Here is a 17,652-nt window from a genome sequence, read left to right as displayed (position 1 = left end):
CTTCTTTATGTGTATTCTTTCCTAGACTGAAAAATCAGATCTGTTTTTGTTCTCATTTATAAACCCCGGTCAGTGCTTGATGACTGCTTGTTTGTTTCATTCTAAAGGAAACTGTTCTCCAAGATGAGCTGAAAGGAGTGTCGGGCATGTCAAACCTCACTTTCCTAAGTCGGCTTCTCTCCTTCCACACGAGCCCCTGACTGCCTGCCGTGCCTCACTGTTGGCCAGCAGGTCCCTAAACCTTGGGCTGTAATACTTTGACTTGAGAATAGCTTCTGGGTCCTTGCCTCTTGTCCACAAGTCTGCTGGCTACTGAAATGCAGTAGGCTGTGTACAGAGAGAGAAAAGGAAAGAAATACCAGGAAGAGATTTTTAGCCTTTGTTGTTTAACCTGGGTTCTTAACAGATACTTTTGAGCCATCCATATAGGTGGGCATTTTTAAAATCAGAGCCCACCAAAACTAGGGGATTACCATGCCTGTCCTGGAGACGCTCACCGAGGAACAGCTCTGTGGCCAGAGAGCTGTACCATAGGTTATGGCACAGAAGCTGAAGGGCTAGAGAAATAAAGAAATAAAGACTTTGTTGGGTTGAGTTAGAGAAGTCTTCCGGGGGTAGGGTGAGAGGAGGCTTTGTTCTGCTTCAACCTTCTAGCACTGGGGCAGATGGGTGTAAGGGGGGAGCATGCACGCACGGGCGACTGGCAGAGGGAACACTTCGGTACTGTGGTCCTGGTGCCCCGCCTCTTTGCCTCTTGGCACCCCTTGTATTCCTTTTTCTATCAGTGAGTGACAAGCGATTGCCCATCACACAAACTGTGTTTATGAAGTAGTAATTAGCTTTCCTGTGTTTTATTAATCACATCTATGACTGCCAATCTGAGCTTCTGATCAGCGTGAGATAACGGGTACACCCATACTGAGTTTCTGTAATTCTAGCCCAGAGCAAAGAAACTGGATGTCTCTGTCAGCCTGTGCAGCCTTATCGGGGTAAATTCCTGTCTGGCTTACTGAAATGCTGAAAGCGCTTCAAGATCTTCATCCACAGCCCTCGTGGACCCTCGACGGGCCTTAGTGTGGGAAGGAGTTCCATCTGGGAGACTGGGAGGCTGGTACAGTTGGGATAAAGGTCTGTGGGAGGTTAGGAGAATAGGGGCTAGCTACATCTTTGTATTTGTTGTAATTCGGTGGTTTTGGGGGCCGAGCATAAGAATTTCTATTCTTAGCATGTCTAAAGCAACGCCGACATGGGTTTCATACCCACAAATTCTCGAGTATTTGTATCACTGTAATTCTTGTATCAGCTAGAATATTTATTTTCACTTTTCCTCCTGTGTAATTCTTAGCTTGGTGTAAAAATTGCCAAAGCGATTGCCTGCCACAATTTTGTAAAAGCCAAAAAGGATGCTGAAAATTCACAGGTTGCTCGGAAAAAGAAGAAACTTGCCTGGGGGTGAGTTCAAGATTTTTTAAATTAGTAATTCTACTAAATTCATAGGAATTACAGAAATCCTGTGATATATTTGGTGAATCCAGTTTGTGTGTAATTGTTATTCATTTTATTCTTTGTATCTTTGCTGAATGTTTATCAGATTATAAATATGGAGGCATTTCTTCCTCCTGTTCGATGTTTATTTTGTAATTGATGGAGTATGTGAAAACTTTTAAAGTTTATTTTACTTTGGCGCTTAGTAAACATGTTACTTCAGGAAAGTATTTAGAAATAAATTGGGATTTTCATATTCTTCATTTTAGGTTTGAAGCAAAGAAGAGGTGGGAAACCAAAAGCAACATGGGATATATGTGACTTGCCAGAGTCTTCAAGACCTTTGAGACTTCACTTGAGTCTTCAGTTGCTTAATTTACTGGAAAGATTTTCCTGTTCATGTTAACTATGTTGGAAAATTGATGGAAATAGAAAAAAATAAGCATAAAATTTGGAAGTTGATTATCAAATCTTTTTTCAGTCTTTTTCTAAAGAGTTCATCCTGCTGAAGTGAATGAAATGGAGCATTCTGTTGTTTGTACAAGAAATCTAAGCATACATACAGGAAAAAAAAAGATAGGATTTTATTTATTTATTTATATAGACCTCCAGTATAAAATCAATTTTACTTTTCATCCACTTGGTGTAGCATAGCCAATGAGCTCCTTGTACTTTCTTATCTGTACTCAGTGTAACTGCACTTATTCTGGAGCTGTGTTTTTAAGATTGGCATTTGTTTATAATGGATTAGTCATAAGTGCAAGAAAGATACTGTCTTCACAAATGACTTTATCTTAATGTTATAAAAGTAATTATTGGTTCTTTATTGGAGACAGTAGAGTTGATATTTCACAGTCACATAATAAAAGCAATTGATTAATTTTTGTGTACCTTCAGATTAAATATCACAGTTTTTAAAAAGGACAGAATGTAGTATTTAGAGGATGATTTAAATTCAAGTTCTCTGCCTGGAAGTGTCTTCCTAAATCTCTCTCTCAGCCATGTCGTTCTTTAAATTATGAGATAGTTCTTAGAAGAGAAATTGGTATAATAGTATTAGACAGTTATAACTCAAGACAGTGTAACTCTGAACCTTCTAAGAACAAACATGGTTTGATTATTTTTTCCTCCTCTTCCCCATCACTCCTGGAGAGACTGAGTGAGTAAATGAGGATAACGGGGATTGGTGCCCTGGGAAGTGGTTTTCACTGAAAGTGTGTTTCGTAGTCTGAACTAGAAGGGGCTTTGAGAAATTGTCACAAGCTGATGGATAAGACCACAGCTGGATGTTGTGATTTGGGGGTAGGCCTAGGTATTTTGGCACCTCCTCTTGGTGCCCAGTGGAGGTGAAGGACTGCTTATTGTGGCTTTCATCAGGTCTCTTCCCTTCTTCAGCCTTCATCAGAGGTGTCTGCTGTCCGACACAAACTCTCTAGGTTGATAATATAAATTCAGGAACATAGAAAATGAGTCATGATGATATTAGTAGTAGTATTATTTTGTTATTTTTGTTTTATTTTATTCTATTTTTCTTTGTGGTACGCGGGCTTCTCACTGCTGTGGCCTCTCCCGTCGCAGAGCACAGGCTCTGGATGCGCAGGCTCAGCGGCCATGGCTCACGGGCCCAGCCGCTCCGCGGCATGTGGGATCTTCCCGGACCGGGGCACGAACCCGCGTTCCCTGAATCGGCAAACAGTAATCAAATTTTACTTATTTATGGTGGCATATTTTTTTATTTACTTACAAACAGTTAATCAAATTTTACTTATTTGGGGTGGCATATTTTATTTTTCTGTGTTCTGGAATAAGTGAGCAACTAATTGCTATTTACGAGAACAAAAATAGTATCTTGCTTCCACTTAGGTGACAAAAGCCAGTATAATAGAGAAAGCAAGATTTTAAGAGATTGTGTACCTTCTTATAGAATTCATAATGGAGAGAGAGACTAAATATTGGAAAATCTAACATTTTATGATTTAATATTCCCTGTTGGGTTCTGTGGATATGATCATACCCTGCTTAGCTACAGCATCTTATTTCAGACTCCTTATAGGTGAATACAGACTTAGAGTATAGGAAATTTTCCTCTGAAAAAATCCTTCATGGGGGAAATATCCGCTACACAATCCAGTGGTTTTGTCTGAAACATGAAAAATGTTCGCTTTGAGCAGGCAGGTAGTATGAGTATTCTCATGCATAGGGCCCCAGCACAGGCATCTCCCTGCAGTCTCTGCCCCCCTTTCCCCCTGGATCCACTTCCTTAGAGCAGTGAGTGACCCCTGCAGGCACATCCCCACTCTGCTTGTGCTGAGGCCTTGCCGGAGTGGCCTCCCTTAGGGTCTGATTTGGGAGCCCCTGAACCCAGAGTTCCCCTGACCCTTCTTCTTCCGCCTGCTCTGGGGCCAGAGGTTGCCCACTTCCCGCACTCAGAGGTCCCACGTGGATGGGAGCTTTTTCCCTGAGTAGATGGCATTATGGTGGAATCAGGTAGCAGGGGATTCATTTGATAAGAGGAGCCATGACGCCTAAGGCCCCACTCTTCGGGGCCTGGGTTTTGAAAGGCTCTAAAACAGTGCAGCTGAGGAGGGGGTGGGATGGGAAGAGGGTTTGAGGGAGAGGAAGGGACTGGTTTTCTTGGGTTAACCCTGCTGGCATGTCATTTGGGAACACTTTACTTTTAATCTGTTTTAATTTGAATTAGACATTTTACTCATTAAAGCATTAAAATGGGGACATTATTCTTAGAAAACCCAGGTTGCCCCCAAAGTGTAGTCATTTGTCCTTTCCGTCTGGTCACAGTGAAATAAAGATTCTTTTTGGATCAGTAATAACTTCAGTTCCCGAAGCTTTAACATGTACATTTACTACCACCAGAATGACTGAATTAGATTAGTAATGTAAATGTCAGGTATTGTTAACTGAGATTAATATGTTTCAGGCCATGGGTATGGCATTAATGTAACTACAGTTTACTGTTTGAGTACTTCAGGCTAAAACACCTTACTAAAGAACACTAATTTTGAGCTTTGCAGCACTGGTTCTGAGAATTAAAGTTGATAGTGCATTCTTCTTTGGGAGCCCTCAGGGTGTTTCTGATTTTCAGCAGAACATTCTATTCTTTCACCAAAAGAAGAGTTTGAATATATAATCTCAGGTTTGCTGTAATTAGTTCTGATGACAGATTTAAAAACCTTGGCCAAAACTGCAAATCAGTAGTTAAGCAGGTTTTTGCAACTGATCATAAATCTCAAAACTCCATATTTTAAACGTGCTTATTGTTTTTTAGAGAGACAGCTGAGGGAGGAGCAGGCCAAGGACAGGAATAAAATGTTACCTGAACTTGACTAACAGCTTAAAACCTCACCTTTAAAATCTACTGATTTCCCTGATACCTGTTGTCTAAAATGTTATCTAAATATTTTAATAACTTAGCTTATTCTTCGGTAAGACAAGTTTGAACTTAATTTTTAAAATATGAAGGTTGATTTTCAAATGTTCAAATTTTCGTTTGTCAGGTAAAGATACCACATTTTTAGAAAGGTATGTCCTGCTACACTATAAAAAATATATGAGGTTAATATTTAAATAAGATGCCAGTTGTGAGTAGTTTGTTTTAAGAGGTAATGTGTGAGGAAACAAGAGTATAACATTAACGTCAGGCCCCATTTTGGAAAATGAACTTAGTGAAACCCGGTAGTCAAATTCAGAACCAACCAAAATACTCAAGTTCTTCCACGTTGGCAGACGTCGCTTTTATTTTTAGAATCTGGCAGAGCAACAAATGCTTTGCATGTCAGTTTAATGTTTTTTGAAGCCAACTGTTTATTCATTGGCTTAAAATTTACACTCTAGTAAAGTCTTAGCCTTGACTTTCATGAAACAAATAGTAATATTTGGACAAAATATGTACACGAAAATCTTTTTCCAAGACCAAATGTAGATTGGTGTTTGTGGTATCAGTGCTTTCTAACATGGTAATGGATCTGAAAATGCTTTGAAAAGTCTAAGTCGTTATAAACCCAGGGCGTGCATTCCAAGGAATTAATTTTGATTATGAAATAATCAGAGCATCTTTCTAGGTTTTCAGATTTAAATTAGTGAGAGACTTTCTGCTAGAAAGTAGACTCTACATGGAGTAAATTTCAATGAACTATCAAAAGATCCTTTTATCAATTTATTTATCCTTGACCTTAGTAGCATACTGAGACAATGAGATCCATTTTTCCATTTTTGAGGTTGGGGTGCTCTGTAGATTTTGTTAAAATGAGTAGAGCTGCATTCTTTAGTTTTTATTATCTTATCCTCCCTCCACTTTACTCACCTTAAAAGACACACGCGCGCACACACATTCAGTGTTGTAGCTGTAATCAGCACGAAGACATACTGGGAAAGGGATTCTCAACTCCAGTCGAGAACATGGCAGCATGTAAAAGATCTAGATGCCATGAAGAAACTTAGGAAGGAGTCAAACTGTTGTGCTCTCGTGTTAAAATGAAGTGTGCAGTTTCTTCAACAGCATCTCCTCCTAGTCTCCTGTGAGTATTCTGGAGATATGTGTTCATTTTGCTAAAATTTCTTCAGATATGGCAGTGGTGCCACACTAGCTCTTGTGACCATGATCCCTGGAACACAACTACAGGCCTTTGGTGGGACTATCTATTAAGTGCCATGTGATACGCTGGGTTTTTAGATATGCTTGTAAAATCAAGAATTAGCTGAGGGATAATTATCTTTTTATTAATATTAGTAACTCCCTTTGTAGATTCAAGTAAAACATAAGAATTTTCCAAGTAGGAGGAAATTTAGAAAAAAATTGAATTTTGGTACATGCCTTTTATATCCAGACCAGGTTTCTTAAGGAAACACAGAATAAAAGGGACTGAGATGGGAACGGAGGGTAGTGTCCAAGAGAAGCCTTGGCTCCTGGGTGCTCCTGCCTGGGGTTCCTCCTGTGTCCTTACTGGTGTCATTCTAGAAGGCCCAGCCCACATCTCCTCCAGGGCTCATGGGCTGCCTCTTGCTGAATTGCTGCAGGGGGCCAGCTATGTGACGGGTATGGAATGAGGTAATCTTTTCCCACTTCTAATATCTGAAAGGTGTGTCTGTCCAGTTATTACTTGTTCATTGAACTGAAAGGTTTAGAAACCAACATCTGCGGTACAAGCTGTAATTATTGATGTCTGTTTCATATTCATCTGTAAGTTCTGACATTTGATCAAGAAGTTAATATATCACTTCATCTTCAGGCTGCATATGCCTCAGCTATAAACGTTTTATTTTTTGATGGATAGTATCTAATTATGACTGCCCAGAATAAAAAGTGTTTTCATTTGTGAGTGATACTAGAAGTAATTATGAATGTCACAAGGAGTAGTGAAACAAGCCTTGCGTTTCTTTGAATTCCTCCCTACTTGATATCTGAGAGACATTCACTGAATGTTAGACACTAACTCGTGCTGATGCAAAAATGAATAAGCACAGTGTGATTGGGAAACATATATAAAGCGTGTGCTGGACAACTTGATTTTTAGGTAGGCTGTTAACACAAAGGAAGAATCTACATGTAATAAATTAAATAACTTAGATGTAAAATTTTTAGCTCTGTGGGTATACGTTCTCTCCAGGGTGTGAAGTCTGCTGAGCAGCTGCTTACGGTCACTCACTAGCTTAGCACTCACCTCACAGTGAGTGGGATTGACACCCTGACTTTCACCTTATTTCTTAGATTCATGCAGAGGTGAGGGTCACTGATGGGGTGAGACTAGGGGGTGAATGCAACTGTTTTGCACAATACTCCCTAATTTTAAGCTTAAAGTTTTTCTTAGGCTGTACCAACACGTCCTTTATACTACAATGGCTGTGTCACAGTGCCTGCCCATGTTAGGGAAATGTTAACTACTACAAGAAATATGTCCCCAAACTACAATGACTCAAGCACAATAGCACTTTATTTCCTGCTCAAGGGACAAAGGAGGATGTTCCTGTCACCGGGGGGCTCTGCTCCGTGCACTCACTCAGAGATCCAGGCTGACAGCAGCTCTCTGACTTTCTCTTCCTAGCAACCCTGGGGGGTCACCATCCCAGTCAACTGGAAGGGAAGTAACCATAGAATAGCACTCAGGGGAGGTGATGGGCCTGGCCTGGAAGGGGAATACATTACTTCTGCTCACTTTGTACCAGCTAGAACCTCATTACTTCACCTAACTGCGAGGGAGGCTGGGAAACGTATACTGTTTCCCAGGAAGGGGAGGAAATACATTTAGTAAAGAGCTAGCAGTGTCTGCCACGTGTGACCATTGCATGTGACCTTGACTTGTAGTAGCCAGGTGTTACTGAGGCATGATGTTGAATACCACAAACTGCTATTTGTGGTTTGATGTAAGCATTTTACTTGGATGTGTTCACAGAGCTGATCAAAATAGCCGCTCAGATTGCCAGGCAAGGCGCATGGTAGAGGTCCCGAGCATCTCCCACAATGTATGGTAAGTGCTGAAGTAGAATCACATTTCAACAAGACTCAGATGAGAATGTAGTTGCCACCCGTGGAAAGTCAGTCGAGGTCATGGCAGAGGCGATGCTTAGTTTAGGTCGAAAAGGATAAAACTGGGACTTCATACAGGAGACCAGTTGAAGCAAGATCATCCCAGGCAGGAGGAGCAGCATGGCACGTTGGAGGCGCAGCGAGGAGTTTAGCAGTGGGGTAGCGTGGGAGTTTGGAGGCCGAGCCGGAGAACCATGGTGCTGGAGAGGGTGGCTGGAGCCCCCCTGCGCACAGACAGTGAGACGCGTGGGGGAGTTTGGACTTGTGTCTCTAGGGAGTGAGGACACATCAACTCATATTAAGCAAGCAAGAAATGCATGTTTGCATGATGAGAAATGGGTTGGGAGGCAAACCTGAAGATAGGTCAGTTAGGGTATTTCAATAGCCCAGGGAAGCACTGATGAGAACCTAAACCAAGGCTGTGGGAATTGAGGGGAGAGCATGAATGTCGGGCGTGTTCGGGGGAAGACTTGACGAGACTTGCTGACTCTTTGCACAGGGGTGCGGGAGGGTTGGGTGCCTATGGACGGTGATGTGGGATGAGTGAGGCAGGTAGCAGAGAGCAGGAAATGTAGGTCGTATTTAGTAATTTAGTCGTATTTCGTTGTGTGAAATCAGACATTTAGTAATAGGTCATTTTTAGCAATGCTGGTGATACTTAGACTCACTGTGGCAAGGTTCATGTGGAACTTCCTTCCGGAAGATCAGAAGAGAAGGTTGTTGCAGAAGACAGGAAAGAGGCTTATTTGAAAGGTGGTGTGTCAACAGCAACAAACACTGCTGAGCCGTCGAGTAAGATGACAGCGGCTTCAGAAGGCCCTGGTCATCTTGGCCAAATCAGAGATTTAAATCTGGATCACAATGATTGCCACCTCAGATCAGGTTTCTAAGAAGCAACGTCTCAGATGTCTTCTGAAAGTGATGTATAAAGGTGTGCATGTCTGGAAAAACCTGTAAGGGAGAGAGTGAACCTGATGAGGAAGGGAAAGAGCTGGTTAAGCCTTGGCGCCTTATGGCAAAGGAGACAGCCTCTCCTGCCCTTATCCCAGTCGGCCAATGGCTGTGGGCCTTCCCTGGGGCGTCACTTCCCTGGGCAAAGCGGCCTCCCTCAGGGGAGGGCAGTTCTCTCAAAGAGGGACAACCGGGCACTGGTAGCAGCTGAAGCAGCAGCTGGGGGATGGATAGGCCCACCCAGTAAAGGGAGATGCGGGGAGTGTGGATGCGTGTGCGGGACAGGACAGACAGTCGTCGTCATGGCAGTTGGGCCCAGCTCTATCCGGGGGAGATTCTTTGGACAAACGGTGTGGGGTGGTAAACTTGAGGTCAGAAGGGTTTACGTAATCCCCACCTTGCCTGGTGTCTTGATTACATGAGAAATAGAGACGCCTGATAGTGCTGGGTAGAAGCCTGCTGGATTTGAAATATAGGTGTTGTGATTATTGATTCCAATAATAAGTGAAACCCCTTAATAACCCTCCCTGAGATAGTATGAAAACTGAGCTGCTTAAAGATTTAAAAAACTCGTGAGCGCCTGCAACCGTGAGTACACGGTAGAAATTGAAACCATCTACTACTATAAGACATGTGCTTAGGGCTTCCCTGGTGGCGCAGTGGTTGAGAGTCCGCCTGCCGATGCAGGGGACACACGGGTTCGTGCCCCGGTCCGGGAAGATCCCACATGCCGCAGAGCGGCTGGGCCCGTGAGCCACGGCCGCCGAGCCTGTGCGTCCAGAGCCTGTGCTCCGCAGCGGGAGAGGACACAACAGTGAGAGGCCCGCGTACCGCAAAAAAAAAAGATATGTGCTTAAATACCAATATATAGATAAATGTATGTACATATATTGATACATACAGATATAGAGAGGAGGAGCTCCCATAGTAAGTTCCGTGGAATCTTGGTCCATTAAGAAGAACAGGTTTCTGTGGTTAAATACATTTGGGAAACACTGCATGTTAGCACCACTGTGACCTTGACGGTGCACATCATCAGCACATCAGGGCCTCTGAGAAGTCAGTAACCTCCCGCTGCTGTTCATCACAAGCTTCTCAAATTTGTTTAACAATGTGATCTTTCTTCTTTTCCACCTACCACTTATTAACAGTCCACGTGAATGAATCCGTGTATGTAACGCTCTGGGAAACACAAACCTAACTGTACAACACCTAGAATGGTAACATTTTAGACTATCTAACACTGCTTTTGCTTCCGGGAACCCTGTCTGGGAAGAGCCTCTGTGCTTTCCCCCTCTGTGTTTGTGCTGAGCCCCTCCCCTCCCCCTGTCTAGCCAAATCCATCCTTTATTTGAGGCTCATCTTATATCCTCATTCTCTCAAGTTTTCCTTGGTATCTCCCCCCAGGGTGTGGAAATCACATTCTCTGAACGCTTATGTAGATTTCTGAGTTCAACCCAGACCTACTGGATCTCTGAGCATGTGGTTTGGAACTGTTTTTGTTTGATTTTCAAGGTCTCCAGTGATTCTAATGCAGCTAGACTGGCGCAGGATTACAGGCCAACATTTTATGTGAATGGAAAGATGGTGGATGGATGGATGGGTGGATGGGTGAATATATACATACCTGGTCCTTCCAGTTGAACCATTTGAAGTCTTGTCTTGATGTCCGTATTAAATATTCATGACTCATTGAGAATATAAGCCTTGGAACTATCGTATTGTTCTACTGAAAAAAACTTTTAAACATGCTGTGAATCAGTATTGTATATGCTCCTGCCTCAAAGAAACACCTTAATTCTACATACATCATATAAAAGTCTTGCCGGTTGAAAAGCTAAAATGTTTTCATTACACGTTCCATACTCTTGGGAGCATCCCTCTAAGGAAGCCAATACATATTATACTTTTTTATAGATGAGGAAACTGCGATGCCGGGAGGTTAAGAGAGAACTCTAAGTCTGTGCCTCTCTCTAGCATACAAGAGCTGGGATTAGGGCTTAGGCCAGGCCTTTGCTCTTTATTCCTCTTCCAGTGATTCTTCTTTTTCTTTTGTGGTACGCGGGCCTCTCACTGTTGTGGCCTCTCCCGTTGCGGACGGAGCACAGGCTCCGGATGCACAGGCCCAGCGGCCATGGCTCACGGGCCCAGCTGCTCCGCGGCATGTGGGATCTTCCCGGACCGGGGCACGAACCTGCGTCCCCTGCATCGGCAGGCGGACTCTCAACCGCTGCGCCACCAGGGAAGCCCCAGTGATTCTTAAAGTGTGATCCATGCACTACCAGCAAGCAGAAGAATCACTTGTTAAAAATGTGAACTCCAGGGTCCCTCTCTGGGGGTGGGGCCTGGGATTCTGCATTTTAATAAGCTCCTCTGTGATTAATGCACATTAATTCTGAAGGATTGTTGTCTTGGAGTAGCACCTCCTTTCTACACAGGTAAGCTGGGATGGGAAAGACAAAAACAAGCCAGTGAAACTTGCACGTCTTATCATAAACCATAGGGAGGGAGGGATACCTCAGTATAAATACTGAGTCTGGGCTTCCCTGGTGGCGCAGTGGTTGAGAGTCCGCCTGCCAATGCAGGGGACATGGGTTCGTGCCCCCGTCTGGGAAGATCCCACATGCCGCGGAGCAGGTGGGCCTGTGAGCTGTGGCCGCTGAGCCTGCGCATCCGGAGCCTGTGCTCCGCAACAGGAGAGGCCACAACAGTGAGAGGCCCGCATACCGCAAAAAAAAAAAAAAATTACTGAGTCTAATTCCATTAATATAAATTGCTCATATTCCCCAAAAGCCTGGCTCTACTCATAAACCATATTCATTAACAAAGAAAAAGGAACAGAAAAAGAAAAGTTCCGTGTCAAAGAACTCAATTGGAATCCTCACTTGGGGCTCGCTTCCTTACCAGCAGTGCTCAAAAAGAAAAGAAAAGGAGAAAATCTAAAGTCCGTGTGCATAAAAGTTCCATTCCCCATGGCGGAAGGCTTAATTAACGTTCTCAGATGTTTCTCTGCAGCTTGGAAGACATTTTTATGAAATTCACATATTACTAGAAGTGGCTCCAACAATTCTCGAGGTCAGAAGCCTTGTAAATGGCCTCGCTGCATCAGGAGCACGCCGCCCGCTTCAGGTCCTGTCCTGGCTCCTTTCCCTCGAGTCTCGTGGTGGGAAACACTGACTGCTCCTGGATGGCACTAGAGTGTTTTCCACAGTTACGGTCAAATGACAGAATCCGGAAGAAATGGACTTCCCTGCATTTGCTTTCCTGAGTCTTTCAGTAAATATGTGTTGAGGGCTTGTTATGCTCCAGGTACAATTGTAAGCACTGAGGATACGGCAGTGAGCAAAACAGGAAAATCCTGAGCTTCATGGAGCCCATATTTTAGTGGGAAAGACAGATCATAAACAAACTAGACAACATCACAGTGGTTCCCAAGGTGAGATCCTGGACCAGCAGCACCTGGGAGATGGAGAAATGCATGTTTTCAAGTTCCAGGCCAGACCCGAATCAGAAATCGGTATAACAAACCCTGCAGGTGACTCTCATGTACACTCAGTTTGAGAACCACTGTGCTCTCGTGTGGTGAGAAGCTATGGAGAAAAAGACAGTGTCCAGAGCAGGTGTTGCTGATACCAGCAAACGTTAAAACGGTGAAGCGGTTACACCCTGGACTCTGGAGCAGCCCAGATTCAAATGCCAGCACTACCACTATGAACTGTGTCACCTTCAAGCAGGTCACTCAACCTCTCTGTATCTTGGTTCTCCTACTGAACAATGGAGCTACTAATAGTACCTATGTGACAGACCTGTGAGGATGAAAGGAATTGATGAATATGAAAGTGCTCAGATCCGGGTACATAGCAAGTAACATCCTCATGGGGAGACAGTTCTCTGGGGTTTCTTGCATTACCCACATCTTGCAAGCAAGGCGGAGCTACCCTTTTGTTGCAAGCTATCTTTGCAAGGATGTTTGTGTATAAACAGCCTTGGAAGATTGAGATAGTGTCTCCCTCTGGATCAAAGAGTGGCCATGCTTACTGTCCAGTATGATAAAGAACGTCTTCCTTTGGAGCTAAGGCAGCCATGCCTGTTCCCATTATAAAGATCTGGAGCAGGTGTCATCTGGCCCTCTTAGTATCGCACTATTGGAATCAGTGCAAAAAGTGCTGAGACAATGGCTACTGCTTGTGAGTAATAAATTGTCCTTTGTCTCTGATCCAGGAATCTAGTATCCTCTACCAGCATCCATGAAACAGTGGCAGGCTGACTTGCTGACTTTAAGTAGGGCGAAATCTCAGCCCCTTCATAGTTCTTGATGATACTTGCATGAATGTTTGGGTGTGTGTTAGTATTACTGTTATTACTCCCCACATGTGCCAAATTTCTGGAAGAAACAAAAATATAACTGGTGACTCCAGCCTTCAAAGAGCTTCCTAATGACCCAAAGAGGTTAAATATCTGTATAAAGATGACAAGAAAGACAGTAAAATGGGTCTGAGTCTAGGCTCTGGACTCTCACTCTCTATGGGAACTCTCTAAGCCTCAATATCTTATTTGTCAAGTGGCATTAGTAATGATGCTTACCTTGTGAACTTGTTGTGGACATTAAGATAATGCACGTAGAAAGTTTAACCCGAGACCTGGCATTCAGTAAGCACTCAGTTACCAGTGGCTCATGTTACTGTATTAATTTTGTGTGTAAAATATGGTCAGAGCATTTTCTATCCTCTCCCTGGATCTTTAGGAAAGTCAGACCCAATACCGTACCGTATTCCAGGCAGAAGCTGTTTTTCAACTACCCAAACCCCAACTCAGTGTATTCTTGGATTCTGCCCAAAAAATTCTCCAAATTAAGCTCCTATAGGTGGGGTGGATAAAGGACTGACTTTAGTCAGAAAGCTCTCAGTTCATATATAATTTGAGTTCATATATAATATGATAATAATTTGAAGTTTATATGGTTGTTTGTAAAGATTTTATTACTGTACATAAAACTCTAGCACATAATATATATTCAACCAATGTTACTCAGTCCCCTTGGCTGCAACAGCATGGTTTAATGGACCATTCCTTTTTCATGACTGCATCCCTAGGACTTTTCACAATGACTAGCACGTAGTAGGTGTTCAATAAAAAATTTTGACTGACTGAATGAACTGAAGTACCTGCTAATTAATAAATTCTTATTTTCCCTTCCTTTGGAGACATTTTTGCTTTAAAATGTCCTCAGTATATTTTTCTGAAACCAAAAGATTCTTGACAAAGGTCCTCAGCTTCCTCTCTGCCACTGGCTTTTAAACTTCTGGAGGCCACAGACAGACCCTCTCTCTGAAAAGACACATGTGAACATATACACTGTATTCTGATATGATTCCAGTGGTTCTTGGATCTCCTAAACACTTCCTATCTAGAGGACCCTACTTAAAACTCCTGTTCTAGAGTACCCAGCCCACTAAGATAAGAAGGCCAAGAAATCCCATCCCCTCTATCTGTCCCAAATCAGCAAGCTAGTATGGACAACCTATAACACTGGCTATTTCACCTCTTTAGTCAAGGCCACATAAGACCTACTTCCAATTACTTGTGTTTTAGAAGAGCAAACCTTAAAGCACTTCAGATATTTTGGGTTCCTTAAAATAGATTTGTGGGTTCTGAATAAGCTCAGGGAAATGTTATTGTAAAAATAGTTTCATTCAATCTTACTGATCATGCTTATCATCCTGAAAAGTCTTAACATACTTTCTATAACTATGTTTCTGCTCTCCCTCCATTCTCTAGTTGTGAGAATACCCAATGGTCAAAGATTTACCAGCCTTCTCTGGGCCCTAGAAAACTGGGCAGTCAGCACCCTCCTGGAAGCAGAAAGGAGGACTGGACAGGAGAAGACTTTCTAAAACTAAGTCATGTCAAGTGCCTTGTTTGACCTCAAAAAATACTTCACCAGGGTTGGTAATTGATTGACAGGGAAACTCAAAGGGAGAAATGGGGAATGGATGAAAATACTTAAGTAAAACTGCCCAGAGGAAGAACCTGAGAAGTTCAGGCATAGATTTTCTGCAAAGATGAAAGTATAGGCTTTAGCGTACTCAAGAATTAGACAACGAGTTTTCTCCTTTTGGAAGCTAAAAAAAAGAATGATCTGCTGCCCAAGACAAAGAAGAAAATGATTTGGGCCCAGAGGGAACTGTCACTCATACCTACACTGTCCAGGGGGCTAGAGAAGGATTATAGCCGCTATTTTGGCTTCTCTAGAGTGAAGCAGCAAAACAATGTCTAGTAGTTGCTAGGCAACCATTAGCTCATCGCTGCCCTTTTCCATTAAACATTATCTCCCTTCTTAGATTGTTTTAATTTATTTTTTTAAACAGGAAGAGTAATGCAACAGAGAATTATCAGTGTGACCTAACAATAAAAATGCATTTGAGGTAAAGGTTTTTGCAAAGGTTAGATCACTCTTGGGTGGGATGTTAAAAATAGTGACCGTTGACTGAAACCTCTTCCCCCAAATATTTCGTCACTTGACCTCATGTTTCCCGATGCCAAAAATAACTGGAGACATAACAATAATCTCTGAACGTTGTAAACCTTAAGGTCAGACATTTTTACATTGATCCAGTTTGAATAATCCTCTCAGTGCTATGCTATGACCTACCTCAAGCTAGAGCTTGTCCTGTGGCAAGTTTCTACCGGAAAAGAATGGTTGTTAGAGGTGGTGAAATGGAGTTCTGGCTCTGATCAGCTTTGCAGACAGCTGAAAGCATATTACTCGCAGTATCTGAGCAGAGACAGGGAAATACCTCCTGTTTATGTAAGGAACAATTTCTGGAACATAAAAATGAAAAGTACCTGAAAGGAGACAGTATGAGTCTTTGTTCAGAAACCCATGTGCCTTCAAGTTTTAGAGATACATTTGTGACTTTTACAAGAGGATGAGGTGGTACCCAGCAAAAGGGTATAAAGTCAGGATTAGGAGAGTTACTGGTAGCCTGCCATGCACTATTCACATAGGGTCTTTTTTATAAATTCCAGTGGGTTCACTGTCTAGCTCAGGGGACCTGTCTGGGAAGGGATTCAGGGAAAGAAGATGGGCTGATTCCATGGACTGGGGCTCAAACACTTAAAGCCGCACATATAAAGTTAGTTTTCTCACTTCCATACACACCCAAGATAAGGAGATGAGAATGGGTGTAGGGCCTGGGAGAGTCAAATATGCAAATAACTAGGTTCCAAGACTGGTTCTCTTGCTCACAAGTTGTGTGACCTTGGGCAACTTTCCTGTGTTCTTTGTTTGTAAGTGAGGGTAATAATATCTACTTCATCAGGGCTGTTATGAGAATTAAACAACATAATGGATGGTAAATGGCAGCCACCATTATTACTATTATTACTTTATTGTTGCTACTAACACCACCTCACTACCAACACTGTTCCTCTACAGTAGAGAAACATGGCTTCACGCTGCCCCTTTCAGATGTCTGTTATTCCTCCAGGCTGCCTTTAGTGTTCTAAATGCAACTCCATCTGGACTAGAAGAGTATATACACCATATAATTCCAACTATATGACCTTCTGGAAAAGGCCAAACTTTGGAGACAGTAAAAAAGATCAAGTGTTACCAGGGCTGGGGCTGTGGGGGAAGAGGCGAGACAAAAAGGTGGAGCACAGAGGATTTGGGGGGCAGAGAACATACTCTGTGTGATGTTACAATGACGGATATATGCCATTATACATTTGAATGTACAACACCGAGAGTGAGCCCTAAGGTAAACGGTGGACTTTGTGTGATTATGATGTGACAATATGGGTTCATCCTTGGTAACGAATGTACCACTGTGGTGAGTGATATTGATAAGGGAGGAGACTATGCCTGTGTGGGAGCAGGGTATATGAGGTAGCTCTGTACCGTCTTCTCAATTTTGTTGTAAACCTAAAACTGCTCTAAAAAATTTGTCTTGGGCTTCCCTGGTGGCACAGTGGTTGAGAGTCCGCCTGCCGATGCAGGGGACACGGGTTCGTGCCCCGGTCCGGGAAGATCCCACATGCCGCAGAGCGGCTGGGCCCGTGAGCCATGGCCGCTGAGCCTGCGCGTCCGGAGCCTGTGCTCCGCAGCGGGAGAGGCCGCAACAGTGAGAGGCCCGCGTATCAACAACAACAACAACAACAAATTTGTCTTTACATTAAAAAAAGAAAAGAAAAGAATGTAGTTTTCCCTCTTGCAGTCACTTTCCTCTTAAAGTCCAGTGTAGGAGAAAGATGTCATCGGAGTCACCCAAATAGATAAACGTAACTGGGGTAAACGGTGTAAAGGAGTTCTCAATTCCAGGAGAGGCCACGATAAGTGGACGTGACTGGGTCAAGATGCAGGAGGACCTGGGAGACTTCCCTGAGGACAGGAGAGTGGAGCTCAGCTCTGAAAAGGCGAGAGCAGGAACACCGGGGAACAGCCCAAGGCCCTCTGGTGAGGGGGAGGTGACACTCTTAGAGGCTTAAGAGGATTGGGGGTGGATAAGCGAAATCCAGGAGTGGGGAGGTCAGGGGCGAAGCTTCAGGTCAGGAGTAGAATAAGCCCACACAGCATGTTGAAGACCCAAGCACTCCTGCGATCACTAACATCGGTCGAGCCCACTTGCTGTGGAGGCCCAGGGATCTCAGGGTCTGCCAGCTGCAGGGGCCAC

The 17,652-nt window shown here is 43.3% G+C and overlaps 1 protein-coding gene across 13 annotated transcripts in view; it reads left to right on the top strand.

The window, feature by feature from the left end:
• Positions 1–17,652, top strand: part of FAM204A (family with sequence similarity 204 member A) — a 781,024-nt gene that overhangs the window by 29,788 nt on the left and 733,584 nt on the right. For 2 of the 13 annotated variants that reach the window (XM_004265784.4, XM_033420941.2), the window contains exons 7-8: positions 1,346–1,452; positions 1,755–1,955. The exons of 8 other annotated variants lie outside the window; for them this stretch is intronic. In XM_004265784.4, coding sequence (XP_004265832.2) covers positions 1,346–1,452; positions 1,755–1,806 — 159 coding nt within the window. In that variant the 3' untranslated portion in view covers positions 1,807–1,955. Of the gene's footprint in view, positions 1–938; positions 1,455–1,754; positions 1,956–17,652 lie in introns of those variants that run through there. 3 more of the 13 variants (XR_007471479.1, XR_007471480.1, XM_033420942.2) reach the window with 3 other exon arrangements.

This window comes from Orcinus orca, chromosome 14 (assembly GCF_937001465.1).
Source record: "Orcinus orca chromosome 14, mOrcOrc1.1, whole genome shotgun sequence".
Classification (NCBI taxonomy): Eukaryota; Metazoa; Chordata; class Mammalia; order Artiodactyla; family Delphinidae; genus Orcinus; species Orcinus orca.
This window is presented reverse-complemented; position numbering and strand designations above follow the sequence as displayed.